Here is a 23,527-nt window from a genome sequence, read left to right as displayed (position 1 = left end):
TTGAACCAAGTGGCGAACGAGCATGGGAGACCGTCGCCGCCATCAAATGGGTGGCCCGAGTAAGCACCTCCACCGCCGCCTCAGTGAGTAACGTCGAAGAAGTTGTCATGTATTCCTTCTCTTCGTGTCATGGACTTGGACTTGTTGTGTGGAACTTCATGTCATGGACTTGGACTTGTTGTGTTGAACTTCATTAGAATCAAGTTGTTGATGGACTTTATCGCCGAATAAGTGATGCTATTATGAGATATATGTGCTATTGTGATATATCCTTTGCCGGTGGTGATAAAATTGATGGAATTGTGATATAAATGGTGCTACTTGTGTTCATGGTGATATCAATGTGATATATATACATATGATTTGTTGTGTTTGCAGTGAAAGAAAGCAAAAAAAACTGGATTCCAGCTTTGCCTAGCGCAGCGCTAGGCAAAGAGTCTTTGCCGAGCGCCACGCTCGGCAAAGCTGGAATATTTGGTGCGGGAAAACAGCAACCTACCCAGCTTTGCCGAGCGCCAGGTTGGAGGCGGTAGGCAAAGACTTTTTTCAAAAAACAATTTTTTTCCTCTTTGCCGAGCGCGTTGTTGGAGGCGCTCGGCAAAGATTTCTTTTTAAAAAAAAAATCCGTTTTCTCTTTGCCGATCGTTGTCTTCTAGGTGCTAGGCAAAGGAATTTTTCAAAAAAAAATATTTTGCTCTTTGCCGAGCGCAGAGTGAAGACGCTCGGCAAAGAAGGTGTCACGGTGCATAACGGTCATGCCGTCACTTTTCTTTGCCGAAGGCCTTTGTGGCGCTAGGCAAAGGCTTTGCCGAGCGCCCGATAAAAGACGCTCGACAAAGAAGCCTTTGCCGAGCGTTTCTTTACCGGGAGCTCTTTGTCGAGCACCACGCAGCCTTTGCCGAGCGCAAATCGCTCTTTGCCGAGCGTCCCAGCGCTCGGCAAACCCGCAGTCTGCAGTAGTGTGTCGGCGAGAAAGCAGGTTTGGCTACTTAACGTTTGCGTCCCTTCAACGCCCTTGCTAATCGGATCTTAAAAGAGGATGTGTTTCGGCTAAACCTCGAAATGTTGGTTCCTCAGAGTGGGAGCCACACTTCTTATTGGCACTGACTGACGGGCCACAACGTACGGTCGGTGAGGGTGCCCCGATTACGGCATGTAGGGAGGCCACGAACTTTCCTTTGACTCAGCCACAGGAGCGGCTATAGGGAGTTAGCCCACACAGTCCATGGACCTAATTAAGGTCACTTATTCCAACAAGTTTTCTCATGCATAGCTATTCACAGGTTCTGCAAGCTTTGTGAAAAAGCTAGTTCATGGCTACACAAGTTTCAGATCTCCCTCTTGAGCCCACACCCACAACCAAGGTATCTAATGTTGTTCGCTTCCCATGCCATGCATGAACATCCAAATGAGCGTATTGGTAAGAGACTGAGAGAGCAATGTGGGAACCGGAGAGGAATCTTGATCAGACCATAGATGTAGAGGCGAGGAGATTGTAATTTCACACCTTTACAGCTTTACTGATTGTGATTATTAGTGTAACTCATTTGCTAATGAATCTTCAATATTTTTTCTCATTTGCTAATGAATATTTAGTATTTTTTTCTTCTGTTATAGTTAGCTTTCCAGAGCCTTGGTATGGCGTTTGGAAGTATGGCTTTTGGAGATTTAGGCTTATGGCCGGTTGCTAAGCTTGGCAGCGGCGGGATAGGAAACAGAGCGATTGCGCATGGCAACAATGCACGTGGTGCAGTGAAACTCGTAGAAAATTTTATTAATGAGAAGAACACACCCCACGTGTTGCCATGGGAACTACCGATTTAAAATGAAATTTAATTATTCATATAATTCTTAGGAAGAGATTAACTGTTATAAACTAATTTTAGTGGATAGTGTGGCATCGCTGACGTGGACTGAATGATGTGTCTCACTGACGTAGATATCATAGTTAATTGTGCTAGTGAATTTTAATTACAAACAATAGTGTACTGTTGAGGTGGAGACTTTGCATATAATTGGTACTGGACTGCTGTGGCATGTAAAAAAACATACTAGTGAGCTTTTGCTTTATAAGAGTATAAGATATCTACGCATTGAGTGTGAATACTTTTCACAACATGTGCATGTGGCACATGCATGTATACTAGGCCTTGTTTAGTTCGTAAAAAATTTTAACTTTGGCTACTGTAGTACTTTTGTTTGTATTTGACAATTATTATCCAATCACAAATTAACTAGACTCAAAAGATTCGTCTCGTAAATTATAGATAAACTGTACAATTATTTTTTTGTTTTTATTTATATTTAATATTTTATACATACGTTTAAATATTCGATGTGACGAGAAACCTTGAAAAAATTTGGAAACTAAACTAAGCCTTATACAGCTACTTGCAACTTAAACCAATCGTATGACTTCAGCAGATATCGAGGTCAATGATACATCACCGAGGAGCCAGATTTTGTTTTTATTTTCTCTTTGCGTGGAACGTGCTGCCTGATGCCTGTTGTTGCGTCGCTGTGCACTGCATGATAATGGACAGTTGAACACAGGTTATTGAAGCACAAAAAGTAATGGAGTCAACAACTTTAGCACCGGCTCTGCAGCTTGCTCCTGTAGAACACTCCTAACTACTCGCTCTATCTCAAATTGTAAATCATTTTAAGAATCTTAAAGAGTCAAAACATCTCAAATTTGACCAAAATTATATAAATTGAAAAATTATAAAGTTTTGTGACATTAAATAGATATACTATAAAAATATAATTAATAATTTGACCAAAATTAAAAAAAAACTACGAAGTTTTGTGGCATTAAATAGATATACTATAAAAATATAGTTAATGAAGAACTTATAATAATACTTTTTTGATATCATAAATATTATTATCTTATTATATAAATTTAGTTAAATTTAAGATGCTTTGACTCTCCAAATTCTTGTAATGACTTATGATTTGTAATGGAGAGAGTAGTATATTTTTATTTGTTGGGTGCCAACCACTGCTGATGCCGTTGTCATGTGCTTGTTATTCCTCGTCCGGCGTTTTGGCCTCACAGAACTGGAGGCTAGATCTGGACGACGACGAGGCCGGGCGTGAACCTTGAAGCTCCCACTGCTTCCCGGCGACGATCCCCTCGATCAGGGTAGGCCTTCAATTCGTCCTCTCTGTCCACGACATGCTGCTCACCTTGTCGATCACCAACACACTACAATTGCAGGCCATGGAGCTGGTGACGGGGGCGATGGGGAGCCTGCTGCCCAAGCTCGGCGAGCTGCTGAAGGAGGAGTACGGCCTCCAGAAGGGCGTGAAGAAGAAGATCAAAACCCTCTCACGGGAGCTCGAGGCCGCGCACGCAGTCCTGCGCGAGATGAGCGGCATGCCAGCGGACCAGCTGAACGAGGTGGTCAAGCTCTGGGCGCGCGATGTCAGGGAGGCGTCCTACGACATGGAAGACATCATCGACACATTCCTAGTGCACGTCGACGACAGCCCTGAGCGGCCTGCCGATCCACACATGCTCCGGCGCTTCAGGAGGAAGGTGACCGCACTGTTCAAGAAGAGCAAGGCTCGCCGGGGCATCTCGAACCAGATCCAAGAGATCTACAAGAAGCTTGAGGAGTTGACAGCAAGGCGTGAGAGGTACAGAACAGTCGACAGCGTTGTCAACACCAAGGCAGCAACGACCATCGACCCTCGCATCTTGAATCTATACAAGAGTGCAACAGAGCTTGTTGGCATTGAGGGACCAAGGGATGAGCTGATCAATATGCTGTCCGTACTAGAGGATGACGACGGTGATGTGTGTGATCATAAAAAGATGAAGATAGTCTCTGTCGTTGGATTTGGAGGATTGGGCAAGACTACGCTTGCAAAAGCTGTCTATGACCAGCTTAAACCGCATTTCAAATGGGGGGCTTTTATTCCAGTGGGTCGAAACCCTGACATAAAAAAAGTCTTTAGGGACATTCTCATTGGCCTTGATAAGGAAAAGTTCATGAATTTCAATATGACGATGTTGGATGTAAGGCAACTCATGGACGAACTCAAGGAATTCGTCAAGGAAAAAAGGTACGAGTTTAATCAGTTGACACATTGCTGGTCACTGCATACGTGCATAGAAACTTTTAGTTTAATTTCAGTAAGCACATAGCCGTACAATTCTTTCCTTATACCTTATTTGTTTTATCATCTGCGTGTGGTAGAGGCTAGAACTTTATTCTCTTGTCTAAAAAATATCCTTTTGTTTTATACATTAAGGCTGGAAGGACCTAGCATGTTCCACTTCAAGTCTATGAATTACCACAGTAATCGTGGATCCATAGTTCCATACACAAATGATTTAAAAGAGTCATAAAGAAGTAAAAATTTGTATTTCAGCAGGAAGCATATATAACTAGATGTATAAAATACAATTCTACAAACCACCTGTTCTTTTTTATTGCCGATAATGCCACTGCTTTGTTCTTTACATGCTTTCTCATTTTAATTACCAACTCATGAAGGCAATTGTGTTTGTCATGTGAACGTGTAGGTGCTTCATTGTTATTGATGATATATGGGACGAGGATTCATGGAAATTATTCAGATGTGCTATGCAAGAAAGTAACTATGGAAGTAGATTTATCATAACTACTCGTATTTCTACAGTTGCCAGACATGCAGACGAAGTTTACAAAATACAGCCACTTTCTTGTGATAACTCTGAAAAATTATTGTTTGCAAGAATATCTGACAGTGAAGGGAAGTATCTTGGCAGCCCATCAGTTGAGACATGTGAAAGAATTTTGAAGAAATGTAGTGGTGTGCCACTTGCTATCATTACAATAGCCAGTTTGTTGGCCAGCAAACCAGTGGAGGATTGGTCTGAGGTCTACAACTCAATTGGTTTTGGCCATAAAGGCAATGATGATGTAGATAATACGATAAAGATTTTGTCTTTTAGCTACTATGATCTGCCTTCACATCTAAAGACTTGCTTATTATATCTAAGCGTATTTCCAGAAGATCATGTGATACAGAAAAATAGTTTGATATGGATGTGGATAGCTGAAGGTTTCATCTCCGAGGAACAAGCAGCAACCGCAAGGGTAGGATTATTTGAGCTCGGGGAGAGGTACTTTAATGAATTGATAAATAGAAACATGATCCACCCACTGGAAGGCTACGCAGGGTACGTTGATGCATGCTCGGTTCATGATATGGTTCTTGATTTGATACATCAATTGTCGAGTGAGGAAAATTTTGTCACTGTATTGAGTGGTGGTGAGCGACAGAAACTGCAGGGAAGAATTTCTCGCAGGGTAGCCCTACAGTGTGTTAAAGACCACAATGTTGGCCAGCTGGCTGATGTCCCCATGGAGAAAGTGAGATCCATCTTTGCCAGTCAGTGCCGTTTTCGTTCATTATGCCCACGCCTCCCATTTTTACGTGTAGTAGAAATGGTAGAATGTTCTGTTCCCGAATACTACGGCAAAGATGTGTTGTATCATCTTGAGAGTTTAATTCACTTGAGATACTTCAGACTAGTCAGACCATATAGTCCCGTTGAGCTGCCTAGGGAGGTAAGACATCTGAGGTTTCTGCAAACACTGGATTTACAGAAGTGCTTTATAATGAAGCTGCCAGAGGAGGTGGGACTTCTGACACAACTTCTTTGCCTAAGAGCCAGTTGGGAAACAAGAGTGCCAGCTGGTTTGATCGGTAAGCTGACATCATTGCAAGAGCTGCGGATAGGTTGCGAAAATGAAGATGCTGCAATGCAGTTTGCAAAGGAACTGGGTCTGCTGAAGGAACTGAGGGTGCTCCAGGCTTTGATTGATATTGATGTTAGTAGTAAGAGCATCGGGTGTGCTTTGCTGGAGTCCCTGGGCCATCTGCACAATATCCAGGAACTTCAAATTTCGGAGCCTACTCTCAGATTGAAGAGGAATAAGTATGTAGGATTGGTGGGGGCAGTGGACAGCGATGCAGGATGGGTCTCCTGTCGGCATCTCCGTGTCCTGAGTTTGGACTGCTTTGTGTTCTCTGCACTGCCGAAATGGATTAAATCATCGCTCGCTCCAAACCTTACCTATCTGAATGTGGTAGTGGTAGATATGAAGGAGCAGGACATGGAGACCCTTGCGAAGTTGCCTGAGCTCAGTTGCCTCATACTGTATTCATACAGTGACACAAAGTCAGTCGTAGTTAGCATAAAGGCTCGTGCTGATGAAGACGGTGTTGGCTACTTTCGCAAGCTGAGATTCTTAAGGATATTCGGTCCATGTATCTGGTTTGATCTGCGCGGCGGCGGCGAGTGCAGCAGGGTAGCATCATCATCTTCTAATAATAATGCTATCATGCCAAGTCTTGAATCCCTTGAGTTTGTTGTCCATGTGCGGTCCCTCAAAGACGAGAAGCTGCATCTTGGTTTTGACAAGCTGCTTGGCTTCCAGAGCCTCGGAACAAGTTCGCTCCATAGAGTCATAGTCGAAGTGAACTGTAGAGGTGCCAGTACTCGGGAGGTGGAGGAAGCGGAGGCTGCCTTGAACCACGCGGCCACAGTGCATCCAAAACATCCCACCCTTCGAAGCTATAGGGTACAGGAACGTCATATGCTGTCTCGCTACCAAGAGGTATGATGAACTGACAAATGCTTGCAAGCACATTATATTTTGTTGACCCAGGAATTATATTCTTGCATGCTTTTCAAACGCGCCTACCGGCTTGACTTTCCTTTTTTTGCATTAGCTTAGGCGCAATGAGAAGTATGGAATTCATCTCTCTCTCTCTCTCAATATCAGAGAAAATATATAAATAAGAACATAAGCATACAAGCATTGGCGGACCTAGGCCTAAGGCCACTAGGGCCAAGGCCCTAGTCATGATCCATATAATCTACATACACTTTAATAATTATCAGAATTCATCCCAACAACTTTCAAGCCAGCAACCAGACCAGGTAGATAAGAAACACCGACGCCTCTCTCGTTGTCTCGTCCTAGTCTTGCGTCTCAACCCTCTCGCTCTGATGCTCGCGCACTCACGTCGCCGCTCGTAGTGGGTGCCGTCGCTTGCTAGTGCCTCATTGTGTTGTAGTCCTACGAGCAGGTGTCCGCCAGCGCCTATCAGCTGATGAACCCATCCCTACGCCGTGGGCACAAAATACTGCCTCATCTAATGGTGTACGGGTCATCGTCAAATAAGGAGATGAGCGTGAAATATAGGGGCCGTGTTTAGTTCCATTGCGAAAACTTTTTAGGTTATTGTAGCACTTTCGTTTGTATGTGACAATTATTGTCTAATTATGGACTAACTAGTCTCAAAAGATTCGTATCACAAATTACAGGCAAACTTGTAATTAGTTATTTTTTTAGCTATATTTAATGTTGTATGCATGTGCCGCAAGATTTGATGTGACGAAGAATCTTAAAAAGTTTTTAGTTTTAAGAGGAACTAAACAAGACCTGCGATTCATGTATGCACAGGTTGCAAGACCACACATATATATAAATTACGGTGTAGTTTTCAACCTTTCGCTAGGAGAATTTGGCCCTAGTAATCCTGGGTCCGCCACTGCATACAAGAGTTACTCTAAAATCGATATATCTCTAGCTCTTACTGTTCGAGGCGTCCTAATAGTTACTCTAAATTTACAAACAAGGACAGCCATAAAGAAGAAAAACCGTTCATCTCGTTCAACCTTGCATGCATGTATTCTAGTGGCCGTGCATGTAGATCAACTCCAATAGCTTGGCTAAAATCAGTAACTAGCCAAATTTCATATATAGTTTAGTCATTTGTAAAATAAAAACTTCAGCCTTTGCTATTTCTCGACTTCACATAGTTAGCGCACGTGGTTGGCTTTATATCCAAACCAAAAAGTAAAGGATAGCCAGTTTCCTATTTTAAAAAGCTAAATAGCACATTTGTTGGAGACTACTTTTTTATTCTATAAATTATAAATAGCATTTAAAAAAAGAATAGACAACCTGTTAGAATTGCTCTATCACCATGGCCCACTTACCGTTGGATATGTTACTACTATATATCCACCTTTTTTTTTCTACCTCCACAGTGGTAAAAAAGTAGGTATAATAAGCTTCCTAATTTACTCACAAGAGCTCTGTACAAATATGAATAGTAAAATTTTATCAAAAGAGCCAAAAAAATGTTTAACAAAAGGCCAAAAAGGCAAAACAAAAGGGGGGCATAGTTTGGATTTTTCATCACAAGTAGGCTAGCCTCAATGGAGTTTCATCAGGTTTCATAGACATTAATTATGCTAAGTATTAAAGAAGAGAGATGATAAGAGTTTTATGGGAGTATAGAGAGTTTTATGAAGATTAAGCTATTCTGCACTGTTTATAAAATTTGGATGTATTAGAAAATATGACATAAAATCCCCAATGAGATGATCTACCACTCATCAATGCCATAGTCCACCATCCGGTTGGCTATGTTGTGCACCTTGCTCACACGACTAATGCCAGATTCGTTTATTAATTATGATGATTTGATCTACATGGTCACAGGGTTTACAATATGTGTAAAAAAAGGTTCAATCTCGACTCTCGAGGAATGAGCACGAAATTTCAGATTAATTTCAAACAAATTCATTTTTTAAAAGAAATGGCATCATTTCACACAATAAACACTGTCAACGCGTCGTGCATGATAATAATTATATTAACACTGAAGAAATGACAATATATCATTGTAGAATGTGGCTTTTGCCATAAACCACTAAAAAACTGGCCTTTGACAAAAAAAATATCACATAAATGACGAATATCACATAAAGGGGCGAGGGCATAATAGTCGTTTCACGTGTTTGTCTATTAAAACCAGATATAATAATGGGTTAAGTGTCTTATAGCATAGTACCAAGAATTTATGATGTTTTTTGACAAAGACTAATTTTTTAGTGGTTGTCTATTATTAAAACCAAATATAATAATTTTTTATTATCACGTGTTTGTCTATTGAAACCTGATATAATAATTTTTTAGCCTAAGATGGACTGACGATGAGTGAGTGGCTATACGCACTGGTGGTGTCAGACTGTGTGAGTGGGGAAAATTGAATAATTAATTTGTAGAAATTTAGGACTTTTGATAGGGATATAGGATAGAGAGGCCACTTCTAGACGATTTGGAGCAATTTCAGGCAGAAATATGAATTCCACCAAACAAATTCGGATGGTACAAAAATTTATCAAGCCCTAGCAGAAAAGACGATATTTAGGGAATTTTGATAAAAATTCCCTAAATTATAAAGACTTTTGGTTTCGTATGCATGTTCAAAACGATCTTAATTTTGCTAAAAAGTAAGATTGTACTATGAAAAAATTATGTCTTTTTACCCAAAGATTTTTACAAAATATATTTTTTTAGTTTTTTCTAGTTGTGGCCTTGTTTAGATCCATTTTTTTATTTTAACATTTTGTATTTGTAATTATTGTCCAACTATGGACTAACTAGACTCAAATAATTCGTCTTGCAAATTATAAATAAATTATATAATTAGTTATTTTTTATCTATATTTAATGCTTCATGCATGTATCGCAAGATTCGATGTGATGAAGAATATTCAAAAGTTTTTAGATTTTTGGGTGTAACTAAACAATGCCTATACGTGGAAGACATATTGCTGCAATTCCATCCTCACAAACAGCCTTAAAGCCGACATATGTAACCCAGAACAAAATGACATTTATGAAGCATGGTGACTGACTACTCAAGGACCATTAAAAACGCATGGAAAAGGACCTCAGTTTTGAAATGTGTATATTGTATTCCTGACAGGAACTCATGCATGAGTTCGGAGTGCCCAACTGAGTGTGCACGTGCTTCTTTTTGGTTTTCCTTGCATTTCAGTATATTTATTTCCTAACTGCATGAAACAAATGTTAGGCATGTATGGAGATGAGCAGAGCCTCTGAGTTAGTAATTAAGGCCTGGAAATTGGCGGACATCGTTGGCTCAGAACATATTCAAATACTGCGTATGCCAGATCCAGAAGCATCTCCAAGCAAAGTATGTTCAACGTCGTTTGATGTACACCTTCTATTAAATGCAAGGAATATCACACAGCAGTATATGTTGATGTGCTTATGATTTTCGTGACATAGCACACACCGATTAGTTCGGTAGAATTTAACTGTCATGTGTATATTATATTTGCTTTCTTCATAGGTTATGTGCTTGCTGTACACGGATAATGGGCTGGCACTTTTGGCTCTCGGCTCCAATACTGTTCATAAGGTGTGGAAATGGGAGCACAGTGGCAAAAATCCACGTGGCAAGGTTAGATAGGACAACTGGCATATTTGATTTCAACAATGCAGTTATGTTTGGTTGTTTTCTGAAAACCATCCATCACACTACTTTTTGTTAGCCATCCAAATTGGTTCCACCTGTATTATGGCAACCGGAAAATGGCATTCTAATGACAAACGATACTCCTATTGATGGAAACGTCCCTGAAGAAGCAACAGCATGCACTGCACTGTCCCAAGATGACTACTATCTCATTTCTGCTTCTGGTGGCAAAGTCTCGATGTTCTACATGAGGACATTCGAGGTGTGTGTCCACTTCAGTTGTCCAAAACAAAAGTATTTAGTTCCATGATTGGTCTCTCACAAATCATGATTACTTCTGCAAAATAATTTTTATTCCCTAGTTATGCCGTGGCCTTTCGTTGGCTTCACTGACTTTGTGGAATCTCTCACAGGTCATGATTACTTTCATGGCACCTCCACCTGCTGCAACTTTCCTTGCATGCCACCCACGAGACATTAACACCATAGCTATAGGAACAGAGGACTCCTCAATTCAAATCTACAATGTCTATATTAATAAGGTGAGTATTAGACATGAATCTGTCATCCCCTGTTTTGTTAATCTCAAAGTATTGGAAAAATTCATTTACGGTTCTCAATGGAGGTGCAGTAGTGTACTCCATTGTAAAATAGTATGTTCTTGTTTCAAACTATATATATCCCCTCAACTTTTACTTGTGTATCTATCACAATATCATGAGGTTGTAAATGCTATTTTGCATATGTTCTACCCGCTAGACAATAACATCATAGCTATTGGAAGGGAGGACTCTTCAATTCAAATCTACAATGTCCTCGTTGATGAAGTGGGTATTGAACATGAATATGCCATCCCCTGTTTGCATGAATCTCAGAGTATTGGCAAAACTCATTATATTTGGTTCGTACTAGAAATGCATCTCATTTTCAGACTATATGTCCCCTCATCTTTTACTTATGTATTCGGATATCATGAGAGTGTAAATGTTATTTTACATACGTTCTTTTTGACATAACAAATTATGTACTTTTTGCGCACTTTGAGGACCTCATGGTACACATATTACATAGCAAGATTGTGGTATCTCCTGTCAACACTATGAAAAATAGTAAGTACCTCGTGGTATGACCCAAAAAACCTTCATAAACCAACATAGTTTGTTAGCTCGACATTTAAAAATTTGAGAATTCTTAATTATAGTGATTCTTCTATCTGGAACATTATGCTTAATGTACTAACTACCATTTAGTTTATATTTAACATTGACATGCCAAATATCTACTTATCTTAAATTGAATTGCACAGGTTGAAACTGTGATCACAGGTCATCACAAAAAGATAACTGGACTAGCATTTTCGCTATCAATGGCGGTGCTTGTATCTTCAGGTGCTGATGCTCAGGTGTGAATTCTAATATATATCAAAATCAGGACTGGTGATTTTGTTTTTGCTTATAAATTTAAGGGATGCTGAGTGAAATACAGTCCAATGTTGTGGTAGTCATATATATATATATATATATATTATACATACATATATATACACACACACACACTCCACTTTCTAAAAGATATAAAGATTTATAAATATAGTATTGTTTCTTTCCGAATAATTGTTTTCTTGCATTTTTGCAATGAAATGATATTTGCAGCTATGTGTTTGGAGCATTGATGGTTGGGAGAAGAAGAAATCAAGATACATCAAACATCCATCTAGTTCCGGTGCTTTAGTTGGTGATACAATGGTGCAGTTTCACTATGATGAAATGCATTTTTTAGTAGTTCATGAGAGTCAGTTGGCGATCTATGATTGTCAATTGGAATGCTTGTGCTCGGTAAGTCATTCACAACATTTGCATAACAATATATCTGCATCTCTTAGTAATCATATGCAGTCATGTCTATTGAGTCAGAGTACTAACATATTATTACATGATTTACATCATGCTTGTAGAATGCTCCTAATCGTGTCAATGCATTATACACACTGATATTTAACCTTTCATAACTTCATAATGCAGTGGTTTCCAAGAGATGCCCTCCCTGCTCCAATTTCAAGCGCAGTATACTCATTTGGTTGTGTGTTGGTCTTCGCTGGATTTTGTGATGGCGCAATTGGGATATTCGAAGCGAAATCTCTTACGTTCCGGTGTAGGATAGCACCTTCTGCCTATATACCATCTTTAATATCTAGGTATATGTGTAGTTTCAAGCACTTCCCTTTTTTTGTTTAAGTGGTAGTTTCAATTCCGGTAACCAATGTCTTGTTTCTATTGCCTCTCTTGTTTTCCAGCGGTGGTGAAATTGTCTATCCCACGGTTGTCACTGCACATCCTTGGAAGCCTAACCAAATTGCAGTCGGCATGAGCGATGGTGCAGTTTATGTGCTGGAGCCGTTGGATACAGACGACAGACAAGTGGGGAGCGACACCTCCTCAGAACAATGTCCACCCAGTAATGTCAGCAGCAGCTGATTAGCCGATGATTTGACATGGCAAATCTTGCTCCGACTACGATGATAGATTCAGTTAAATATTTTGCTTGGCCTCTAGATACATATACAGTCAAATGGAACTGATTTTTTATGCACCCATCCATTTATGTGCACACCATCTATCGGCTGATCTCCTTGAGATCTATATATCTGAGACTTGTGTTTTCAAGTCGTTAAGGACTTCCTTATTTGTAATAAATACGCACGTTGCTAGTGGGTGAGACATTTCCCTCCCCATCTCTCTTCTTCTTTATTCAAAAAACATAATTGGTTAGGGGGCAATGTATTCGGGCAATGTATTCTCTTATCTTATTATAAGCTGGCTTAGGCTGAATTGCAATACTCTTTTTCGAGAAAATTCTCTGCGACCGGCACTGAATTAGCATCGTGACTTGCTAAAATAATTATGAGAAAAGCATTCAGGTAAAAAAATACAAAGGGAAATGTGAATGGAAAATTCTTTTTTGTTATTTAGTCCTCAAAACGCACTATCATCGTTCCTTACTAGTTTTTAATTTTCATAATTTGCAACCATGACCGTGTTGATCTTTGAATAATTAGATGGTATATCTTCAAGCTAAACTTATTGATGTTCCAACAGAGCACTTCCCATGTTCTAGAGTTTACACTTTATTAGACTCATAAAAACTGATGAAGAGCATAGTAGGACTCACAATACGTATTAAACATACGTGCAAAAGAAACCACAGATCACGAAAGGAAGCTTAATATATAGGATTGTCTGGGCTGGAATGTTTCAATATCCGGGTATGTGAAGTTTCAAGCAGTTCCTATTTTTTGTTTGTGAGTGATAGTTTCAATTCAGGTAACCAACGTCTTGTTTCTATAGCCTCTCTTGTTTCTAGCAGTCGCTACGCATCCCTGGAAGCCAAACCAGATTGCAGTGCGGTTCTTGTGTTGGAGCCGTTGGTTACAGACAACCTACAAGTGGGGAGCAACGTCTCCTCAGAACACCAGTGATGTCAGCAGTAGCAGTGGTGACAGCCAACTCTAGACGTCTGATCGGCTGACGACGAGGTGACACAGTAATGCTTGTTTGGCCTAGAACACCAGATTCAGTTAAATATTTTGGCTTGGCTGCTAGATACATATATATTCAGTCAAATGGAATTGACTTTTTATGCCAGATCTATCGCCAGATCTCCTGAAGATATTGAAACAAAAAAAAAATGTAAGAAGTCTACAACGACATGAGTGATAGGACTGCTAGTTACGTGTATACCATCTATCGCCAGATCTCCTGAAGATCTACATATCTTGCTCGCAAAAAAGAAGATCTACATATCTACTAAGACTAGTGTTTTCATGTCGTTATAGACTTCTTACATATTTGTAACTAAGAGGATTCCCATGCGTTGCCGCGGGTATGAAGGAGGAGTATAAGTATATAACTCTTTTATTAGTATAATTGTAGATATTGTATTCATAGTGGATGATGTGTCTTGTTGATGTGGATATCATAATTCTTGTGCTAGTGAACCTTAATGCAAATGTTAGTAGATTGATGAGGTGGACAACTTGCATGTCAAGATAAATTGATAGTGGACTGCTGAGGTGGATGCCTTGTATTTTAAGATAAATAGATAGTGGGGTTGATAGTGGATTGCTGAGGTGGACGTCTTGCATGTTAAAAGAATTAGATAATGGGTTTTGCTTTATAAGAATTATAGATATGCACGTTGCTAGCGGTGAATGAGACATGCATTTCCCTCTTCATTGTTCAAAAACATAATTGGATATCGGACAATATAGCTGGCTTAGGTTGAATGAGTGATGTGAGATGTCGACATGCACCATAAAAATCTCGTTGGGGAAAATTGTCCTTGGATAAAATAGTATCATCGTAAAAAGAATACAAAGGGAAATGAGAATGGCAAAATCTTTTTTGTTATTTAGTCCTCTAAATGCACTGTCATCGTTCCTTAGGTATCAATTTTCATAATCTGTAACCATGATCTTGTTGATCTTCAAATAAGTAGATGGTATATCTTCAAGCTAAACTTATTGATGCTTAGGACCTTCATGACATGCTTATAGAACCACAAAAATACCATGAGTTTCAACTTGATTTATACCTTATGTTGGAGACAAGCGAGTGCCCTTCTAAACATTTGGAGCTTGTCCAGAAAAACGAACACTAAGAAAACGTCAGTGGGTGTCACAGTATGTGACCCATAAATGCTGACTGTCACAGCAGGTGTTCCCTGTTCTCGCTGAAGAAATGGGGAAAGGCAATTTCAAGTGCTTCAGCATTCACACATCCTTTCCTTCCTCAATGCAAATAATATCAGTAATGAATATACAACAACAATGTATCTGTTTCCACAAAAGACCCCACGGCGAAAATCAGACCCACTGATATCTGCAAACAACAGTTCCAATTTCTCCTCGTACAAAATGGGGAAAAAGAAAGACAAAGTGGGCAAGCCATACATCCGCCAAAAAAAAAAAACCACACCCAAGCAGCCCCACTGTAAAAAGGACTATTACCAAACTGGTTACCAACCCTGACAAACCCAAATTGTCCACGGCCATCAAAACCGCCCCCAAGACACTCCCATGTGTCTTCTATCACTGCGTTGCTTGGGGCTAGCATTTACTGCTGGAGCACAGGTAAAAAAAACAACTGATGGACCACAACTGAGCTGTAGCAATCAGATTACCAGGCAAAAGGCCAGAGCCATCACTGATCATACTATCTGGAAGGTTTCTTGCGGCTAAGGATCTCTTGCTCTTTGAGGCGGTGCTGGAACCGTGCCAAGCGTGCTTGGAGGCTGACCAAGCCTGCAGCCTTGCGTGACAGCAAAAAGCTCAGTTGGGTCACATAGTTGTCAATCAGGCTACCTGGTTGATCAACTTCTGCCAAAAGGTTCATCTCCTGAGACAAACAAAGCATGTGTTTAAGCAGCTTGGCAAGATGAACAATATTGTGAAGTAGCGGTATTATCAACCGGTGACCATACAACAAAAGAACAAGGAAGTCAAAAGCAAATAGATAGCGTAACGTTAATTCACAAAATATATCATCCCCTCTTTATGATAACTGGACATGTATGTGCACATATGTGTACTAGCTAATCACATTTCTTCCTACGAACACACAAATATCATTATAATAGCGTATTATATAATTAAAAGAATCTATCAAGGTATGATTTGTCCATTGATTCTCTTACAATATAATATCAATTACTACAAAACTACGCTACTAAAAGGCATGTGAAATACTACCTCCATCCCAAAAAGGATGCAATTCTAGGTCTGGTCAAAGTCGAACTATCTTAAGTTTGACGAGTTCATAGAAAATATTACCAATATGTATGATTCCAAATAGATATACCATAAAAATATATTTTTATGACGGTTCTAATGAAACTTAATTAGTATGATAATATTAGCATCTTTTTATATAAATTTGACCAAACTTCAAATAGTTTGACTAAGCACTATTCACATCGGTTTTGGGATGGATACAAGTTTATTGATATATCTTTTTGACCACTAAGTAAAACTAATTAAAATTTCAAAGCTTACAGTCTTTCTTTTTCAAATCTAATTCGCCATACATTCTAAAATGGAGGTGGTAGTATACATTAAGATGACTTATTTTATACAGCAGTCAATCTAAGAACATCATCATGGACATTATTCGGTAGATTAAGACTTACTTCCCGTACAATCTCCATAGTATTCTCAATCTCCTTCCTGTGAGCTGCAATGAGGGCCTCCTCTTCCTAACATACAAAAGAGAGTTTATCACCACAGCTCGATGCAGGATAAAATAAAACAGCAGTTCCATGAATTGTTCTTTACCTCAAGAATTGCATCAATTTCTACATCATCACAAGAACTTTCCTTTTCAGATTGCCTTGATGAAGCTGAAGCAGATGCTGGCCTTTGCTGCTGTTGCAGCTGCTTTGCCTGCTGCACCTTATACCCAGCCCGACCTGTCTCAGGACCATTATCCTTTTTCATGTAATTGCTCTGCCTATCAGATTTCTCTTCTCTATAAGCCTTTCTCCGAGGAGGTGAGACTTTTGTGACTTTCTCCTCCTCCTGTGTGCTTGCTGAATTCTGAACCAACTGTGCCTTACTAGTGTAAGCAGTTTGTGTGGACTTCAAATCATACCTCTCCCTGTCACTACCAGATGCTGCGCCGTTTTCTTCTCTCCCTCTATTAGAATAACTTGGAATCATACTAAAGGAATTTCTGTCAGGCTCCGCAGAAGGGTTGGAGATAAAATTTTCAGTGCCTTTCCGGAAAGTATCAACTGGTCTCTTCTCTTGAATCTGGTTAGGAATTTCTTCAGCTTCAGCAGGCAGTGGATATGATGGAGCCGACGAAGACTCCCGGCTAGAAGTGGTGGTTGGTACTGTAGATTGCTCTTTTCTTGTGTTTCCACCCTTGGAAAGACTTTTGACCCTGTTATTTAATGAGAAATTTACTAAGTTAATGACAAGAAGCATTTTTGAAACATACAAATCATGTATATCGCTTGGATATAGCATTGCTACCTATCAGCGTATCTCAAGGTATTTAGTGTGTGTTCACATGAGCCTGCATTTGGAGAAATGCAAGAAATCATCACCGTCCTAGAGTTACCAACAAATGAGTCACGAAGAACCTCTGTAAGCTTGCTTCCTCTGAAAGGAATGTGTATCTGATCATTATCAAGAGCTCGAATGCATTCCTTGAGAGCTAACAGACTTTTATTTATCTCTGCTCCCTCAATCCTGATATATGATAACAAGTTGATGGTTAAAATAAGTGAGATGGGAAATCAACAAAGGGGTGCAAATCTATAGAGACATAAGCAACACCTTGTCTGTCTATCATTATCAGTAGTATCAGCACCACGCTCGCTTCCAGCAAGATCAATAAATGATATTTTCCCCACAGCCTTTGTATTCTTAGCTTCATTAGCATCACGATCTCTCTGTCTCCTGGTATCTTTTACAATTATATGCTTCTTCACAGCCAGTTGCAGAATAGCATGTGACCTTGATGATTCCTCATTGGCCCCTGTTGACCCTGTGCTCCTGGCTGCATTCCCTCTTTCAATATATTCCTTGACAATTTGAACATCAGAAACCTCAAATTCCTGTAGACCAACAATGCAAACTTGTTTCTTGCCATCTTCCCTCATCAGTAATTGCCTATAAAACAAAGATAGAAAAAATCAGTTCAGGTAAAATCATTTGGACATAAAATCCCAAAAACAGTTTTTAGGCCCATATTTCAAACAAATATGTTTCTTAAGTTAAATTTTCAAAACCCAAAAGGAAGTGCCATTGTTTCAAGCATAAATATTCCCTTTCAGTAATTGGTGAAACATATGTTTTTCATCAATGATGCCGTTTTACAAATAAAAGCATCAAGCAGCATTTCGGCCTAATATCCAAAAACATGGATTTCTATGTATAGAAGAAAAGATACTTTGAAGTAGACAACATGCTTCAACGCCGCACCAAATATCATGAATAGACAAGCACACACATGCACAAGTTCACCCACACACAAGGAAGAGGGGAAAAGACAATGTGACCATGGTATTCAATACATCAAAAAACATGTGAAGGTAGAAAGGTATGTTATTTTTAAATATTTAAGTAGGTCACGTAACCAAAAAAAGATAATCCAAAAACTAACCTTCTGTCAGATAGAAGATCAAAGAGTTTCCCACCATATATTTCGAAATAGCTAAGCCACAACTTAAAATTCTGATTCCGATAGACAGGTTGGTGCAATAGACGAACCATGTCTTGTGCAGCTCTGAGAGGCAAAGGTTGCATGGTGTATGTCTTGCCACTGCCTGCTCACGAATAAGATAGGTCAACAGAAACTATAAGAAACCACGATGCAATTATGCATAAAAATATATATTGATACCCCTATAATAACAGTTTGTACTATCTAACCTGTTTGGCCATAAGCAAAACATGTTGCTTTTGTTCTCTGAAATATAATTGGAATTATGGGCTCAACTGTTTCACGGTAAACCTGTCCAGAAAATTCCACACAGTTAACTGTAAATTAAATGATAATCATTTTGAGCATACACTCTCCTGCTTGTTCAAGACAAAAACAGATAAGAAAGTGCAACACCTCATCATTGGAGACATGTTCGTCCAGAACAGCATCAAAACAAAATTCATGCTGCTCCACATAGGCTGTCAGATCCACCTTCCATTGGAAGAATACATTAGCAGACAGCATAAAAGTAGTGAAAAAGAAAAGGTCTCAAGTACTCGTGAAATCTTAAGATTATGAATTCATGTTTATACTACAGCATATCAGAATTATTTAGAACTGTTTTGGAAAACATATATATATAGCTGATAAGTAAAGGAAACAAGCAGCATTTCAGTTAGTTTCAATGCCTTTTTTTCTCGGTAAATGTTCTAAAGGACTATTTTAAGCACCGCAGGTTCACTGCATAGGTTTATTAACAAGCTCAGGAATGTGTAGCAGCAATGTTAAACCCAAGATGCTAGTCAACAGAAGAAATTAAGTAATCATTAAATTAGAACATATTAAACCAAAATGGTGGCAAACTCTTCCAGCTCATTCCAACAAACAGGCACACCCCAACACAAATATATACACACATCACTGGAAAGCTACAAGTCTACTTAGTACCCATCTGGTAGCAATCTAGCACAGTAGGCACTAAGCATGGAATAGTATCAGTATTCCAGGTTTTGATACATAGTTAATATAACTAGCAGCACGTAACATGTTAAGCACATGAGGACACTGATCGTGGACATGAAGTACAACCATAAAAGAGTTAAAGGAGTATCTCTACCTACGTTGACCATCCAATGCATCAGATAGACATTTAAGTGTAAAATGGTTGGTTTCCATAACCATGAAAAGAAATTAAACAAATGGTTGTAGCTTTATATAAGCACAACAAAACTTCCTGAAGATGGGTCATAGATACCTTCAGCTTAGGCTCGTAGACTGTCAAACATGATGAATCATGCACAGTTATAATGTCTTCTTCCTTTCGAGATAGCTCCTTTCTGTTCAAAGGTCTTTTCCTTACCTGAAAATGTGAAGAAATAAGTCAAGTATGTCAAGTATTAACCAGACTCAAGCATATCACTGACTTGAACAAGGTTAACATACCACTACTTTAATCTTTGCTACATTATTTTCTCGAGAAGTGCTCTCTTTTTCACTGGTCACCACACCATAATTATCTACTGGGACTTGTTGACTCCCTGATATCACATCCTCATCATCATCATCAATATCCTTTGGGACAAAAGGTGATGGCTCAAATGGTTCCGACGCTACATCCTGCCAACAGAAAAATAATAAGCTTAAAATAGACTGAATGAAGCTACTTCACGAATCAATATGAAACACTGTTTCAGCGCATAGATCATGCAATCACGAATGTTTACAAGGCATACCTCAGACAGAAGCTCAGTATCATCCATAGCATGAAGGTCTAGAAGTCCAGCACCAAGTTCCCCTCTAAGTTCGGGTGAATAAAAGCCCTCCACAGGGTTCCCACCACCAAAGCTCTGAGCCGTTGGTGTGTAAGGCTCAGACATTGATGTGGGTACAGACTCTCCGTTAAAATTTAGACCTCTTAGAAGCGTATAAAGCCTCTGCTTTTCCTCAATCGATTCTGGCCCATAGCCCTATGAAACAATAATAGTAATGGCGGTCATCATTTATGCAATCGCACATGTTATGAGAGTATATGCATATGTAAACATCCTATCACTAGGAAAACCATAATACTTTTATGTAGTGGCATGCAATACATGAAGGAAACAGTGTTAGAAGAAAACAGAAGTATTTATTTAGTTGCATCACATGTAACAAACAAGGGCTAAATAAGTCACATCAGACATATGCATATGCGTTGAAAGTTAGTTTCTAGTTTTAACTTTGCTCCTTGTCAACACAATTAAACAAGAATCATACCAGATTCATGTTAGTAGGGTTTCCTGGATGTCTCAACTTCCAACAAACCCATGATCGTTTCTTGCTGCAATCAGTACAAGTTGCCTTTTATCTGAACCATACTATTTCTAATATAACAAACAATAAACAAATGAACCAAATCATCTCCTACTGATGGTCAGACTATTTTCCCCATAGGAGTATGGTATTCAAAGGCATTCCAAAAGAAATGATAATCAACAATCAAAATATCACCTAAAGGAACCATAAAGAACAAAAATTAAGTCATGGATTCCATTTTAACGATTCACTTTCCAAAGTCCATTTAAAAAATAAAGAAAAGTTTACACATTGCATAAAGATGTTTGTAATCAGAGATGGCTATCAGTTAGACAATGTGGGTTTGCCCATGAATTAATGGGCAGGGCATGCATTCCATACAGCTCATCACACTCCTCCATTAACAAGCCGTGAAAAAGCCTAGAAAAAAGATGTTGTAGATTGTAATCATGCTGCCGTAGCCCAGACAGCCAGACGACAGAAACCAGTTATTCATGAAGCCAAGCAGAACCCGATCGATTGTGTGCAAAGCAACAAACCCTAAAGCGAATCGCGGGATTCCAACGCCTGGTATCGACAGCAACCCGATCCGGAACACACGGCACCGGAACGCGCCGATGACGCCACCATCGCGATCCGCATTCCAACAGCTAGATCACGCATTCATCTCCCGAGCCGACAGAGAGAGGCGGGGGGCAGATGAACCTCACCTGCATGAGCAGGCTGGACAGCATGCTCCCCGCGCCAGCGCCACCAAGCCCAGCAGGCATCCCAGCGCGGTAGTCGGCGGCGCCGCCAGCGCCAGCGGCGGAGGAGGCCGCGGCGAGGTGCTGCAGCCCCGCGGACTGCAGCCAGCGCGCCGTGACTGCGTCGCCCGAGTCCCCGCCCATCGCGGCCTGCGCGCCCGAGGCTCCGGGCTGAGCCCCCGCGGCGGCGGCGGCGGAGCCCGCGCCGCCGCCGGCGAGGCGCTGCGACCTCCGCTGGGGCGCCAACTTGGCGGCTGGGGGTGCGGCGGCGGGATCACGCGAGTCCCCGCTGGGCGGCGGGGGATCCGGCGGCGGCGGCGGCGGCGGATCCCAGATCTGCGCGGGCGGGAGGGGGTCGGGAATGCGAGCGCCGGATTTGAGAAGGGCGAATTGGGAATGGGAATTCGGGGGAGGAAGAAGAGAGTTGGGCGGGGCCTATGCCTTGCCTATGCGGGGCGGCTGGCTGGCTGGCTGTCTTCTCGCTTTTTTATTTTTTTTTTCTCGCTGCAAAAAAGTTATTAAAGGAGTGGCAAAAGGTGGCTGCAAATTGGAGTTCCTGAACGGAGTTTCCTTTCTGGTTTTTCTTTCAATTTTTTGGCGAGCGAAAAAAATAAGGGTGGTGCTTTGTTTCAAATTTTAGAGAATTTTGTGTTTGAAAAGGACTTGTTTTTTTTTTGTGGGGAGAAGAGGACTTGTTTGTGCGTTTTCGTAGAGAGGATGGCCGGCTTGTTTTTTATTTATTTTATTTTATATCAACTCAACATGTTGGTGTCTTGTGTGTCATTAGTGGTTTGTGGTAATTACACTTTAGCTACTACTGCTGCTTACTAGCACAACTGCACAAGTGGCGGAAGGTGGGGTTAGAAGGGCATTTTTTACACGGCCTTTGCGCCACCAATCAAATTACACACATTATCTCACATTTCTCTTAAATTTATCAGCACTAATTGTCAGTCATGAAACAATGGTTTTTTCTTACAACAAATCAGTGTTAGCATCTGCAGGAGCTGAATTTTCAGCCAGCCAAACAGATGTGAGCAAAACCTAAGATTTAACAAACCTATCAAAAACTTTACCAAAACTTGCAAGTCCTAGATACCTATAATGGGCCGCATAAGAGCAACTCCAAGAACTTGGTTATTCTTGTTGTGGAGACTATTTTAAAATTTGCATAGTAAAAAGTATGCTTCAATAGATGTGTTATCTGATTTTATAAAATAGAATTTTGGTTATCTCTTGATTTTCGGTGACCATATATAGCCAACCACTAACACTGTCTATCTGATTTTGTAAAATAGCAAGACTGCTGTGAACTTCTTCTTTTTTTTAAGAACTTTTCTATTTTACAAAATGGCTAAGCAATAGAATTTGGCTACTAATTTTAGCCAAGCTCTAGGAGTTGCTCTAAGTTGTTATACCAATCCATGGCGCACCTATATTGAGCCAAGGGGAAGAATAAAAGGACTATGATTTAAAGTATCCAAAGGTGTGATCAAAGTGCTAGGCATTTTCACATTCATAGGTGAGGAAAGTATGTGAATAGTATTTTCTCCGTTCCAAATTATAAGTCACTTTTTTTTTATACGTCTATTTTCCTATGTATCTTGACACATGTTATATCTATATAGAAAAATAAACATACAAAAATATGAAAACGACTTATAATTTGGAACAAGGAAGTATCATATTTGTGTAGACGCACTCAGTGCATTTGCTTTGATGGCCGAACTCCTAGTCCATAAGCACATTATCACTCGAAGAGGTTTTGGTTTTTATTTCTAAATATATTGTTAGGGAGAACCGGTAGACTCTTCTCGTGATGAACAACAATAGGAGAACTTCAGCAAGCAGATTAGCAATGGAAATAACAATTGTCTCCGCAATTGACATGTTTATTTAAAACTCCCCTCAAGGTTTAGAGTAAAACACCATTAGACCGACTAGTCTGCCGATGAGGAGAGTCCTGCAAAG

At 40.0% G+C, this 23,527-nt stretch overlaps 1 protein-coding gene and 1 pseudogene across 1 annotated transcript; one reads left to right on the top strand and one right to left on the bottom strand.

Moving 5' to 3' along the window:
- Positions 3,005 to 13,144, top strand: LOC8076004 (annotated as a pseudogene).
- On the bottom strand, positions 15,066 to 22,003 carry LOC8069531 (kinesin-like protein KIN-13A). The gene is made up of 12 exons (XM_002439266.2): positions 21,521 to 22,003; positions 20,249 to 20,482; positions 19,959 to 20,132; positions 19,771 to 19,875; positions 18,930 to 19,007; positions 18,743 to 18,824; positions 18,474 to 18,636; positions 17,645 to 17,980; positions 17,339 to 17,557; positions 16,637 to 17,246; positions 16,492 to 16,557; positions 15,066 to 15,701 (listed from the first exon to the last, which is right to left on the bottom strand). The coding sequence occupies exons 1-12, from the start codon at positions 21,698 to 21,700 to the stop codon at positions 15,519 to 15,521; spliced, it is 2,430 nt and encodes an 809-aa protein (XP_002439311.1). The 5' UTR covers positions 21,701 to 22,003; the 3' UTR covers positions 15,066 to 15,518.

The sequence above is a fragment of the Sorghum bicolor genome, chromosome 9 (genome assembly GCF_000003195.3).
Source record: "Sorghum bicolor cultivar BTx623 chromosome 9, Sorghum_bicolor_NCBIv3, whole genome shotgun sequence".
NCBI classification, from domain to species: domain Eukaryota; kingdom Viridiplantae; phylum Streptophyta; class Magnoliopsida; order Poales; family Poaceae; genus Sorghum; species Sorghum bicolor.
The sequence above is the reverse complement of the archived record's forward strand: the minus strand, read 5'-3'. Positions and strand labels throughout refer to the sequence as shown.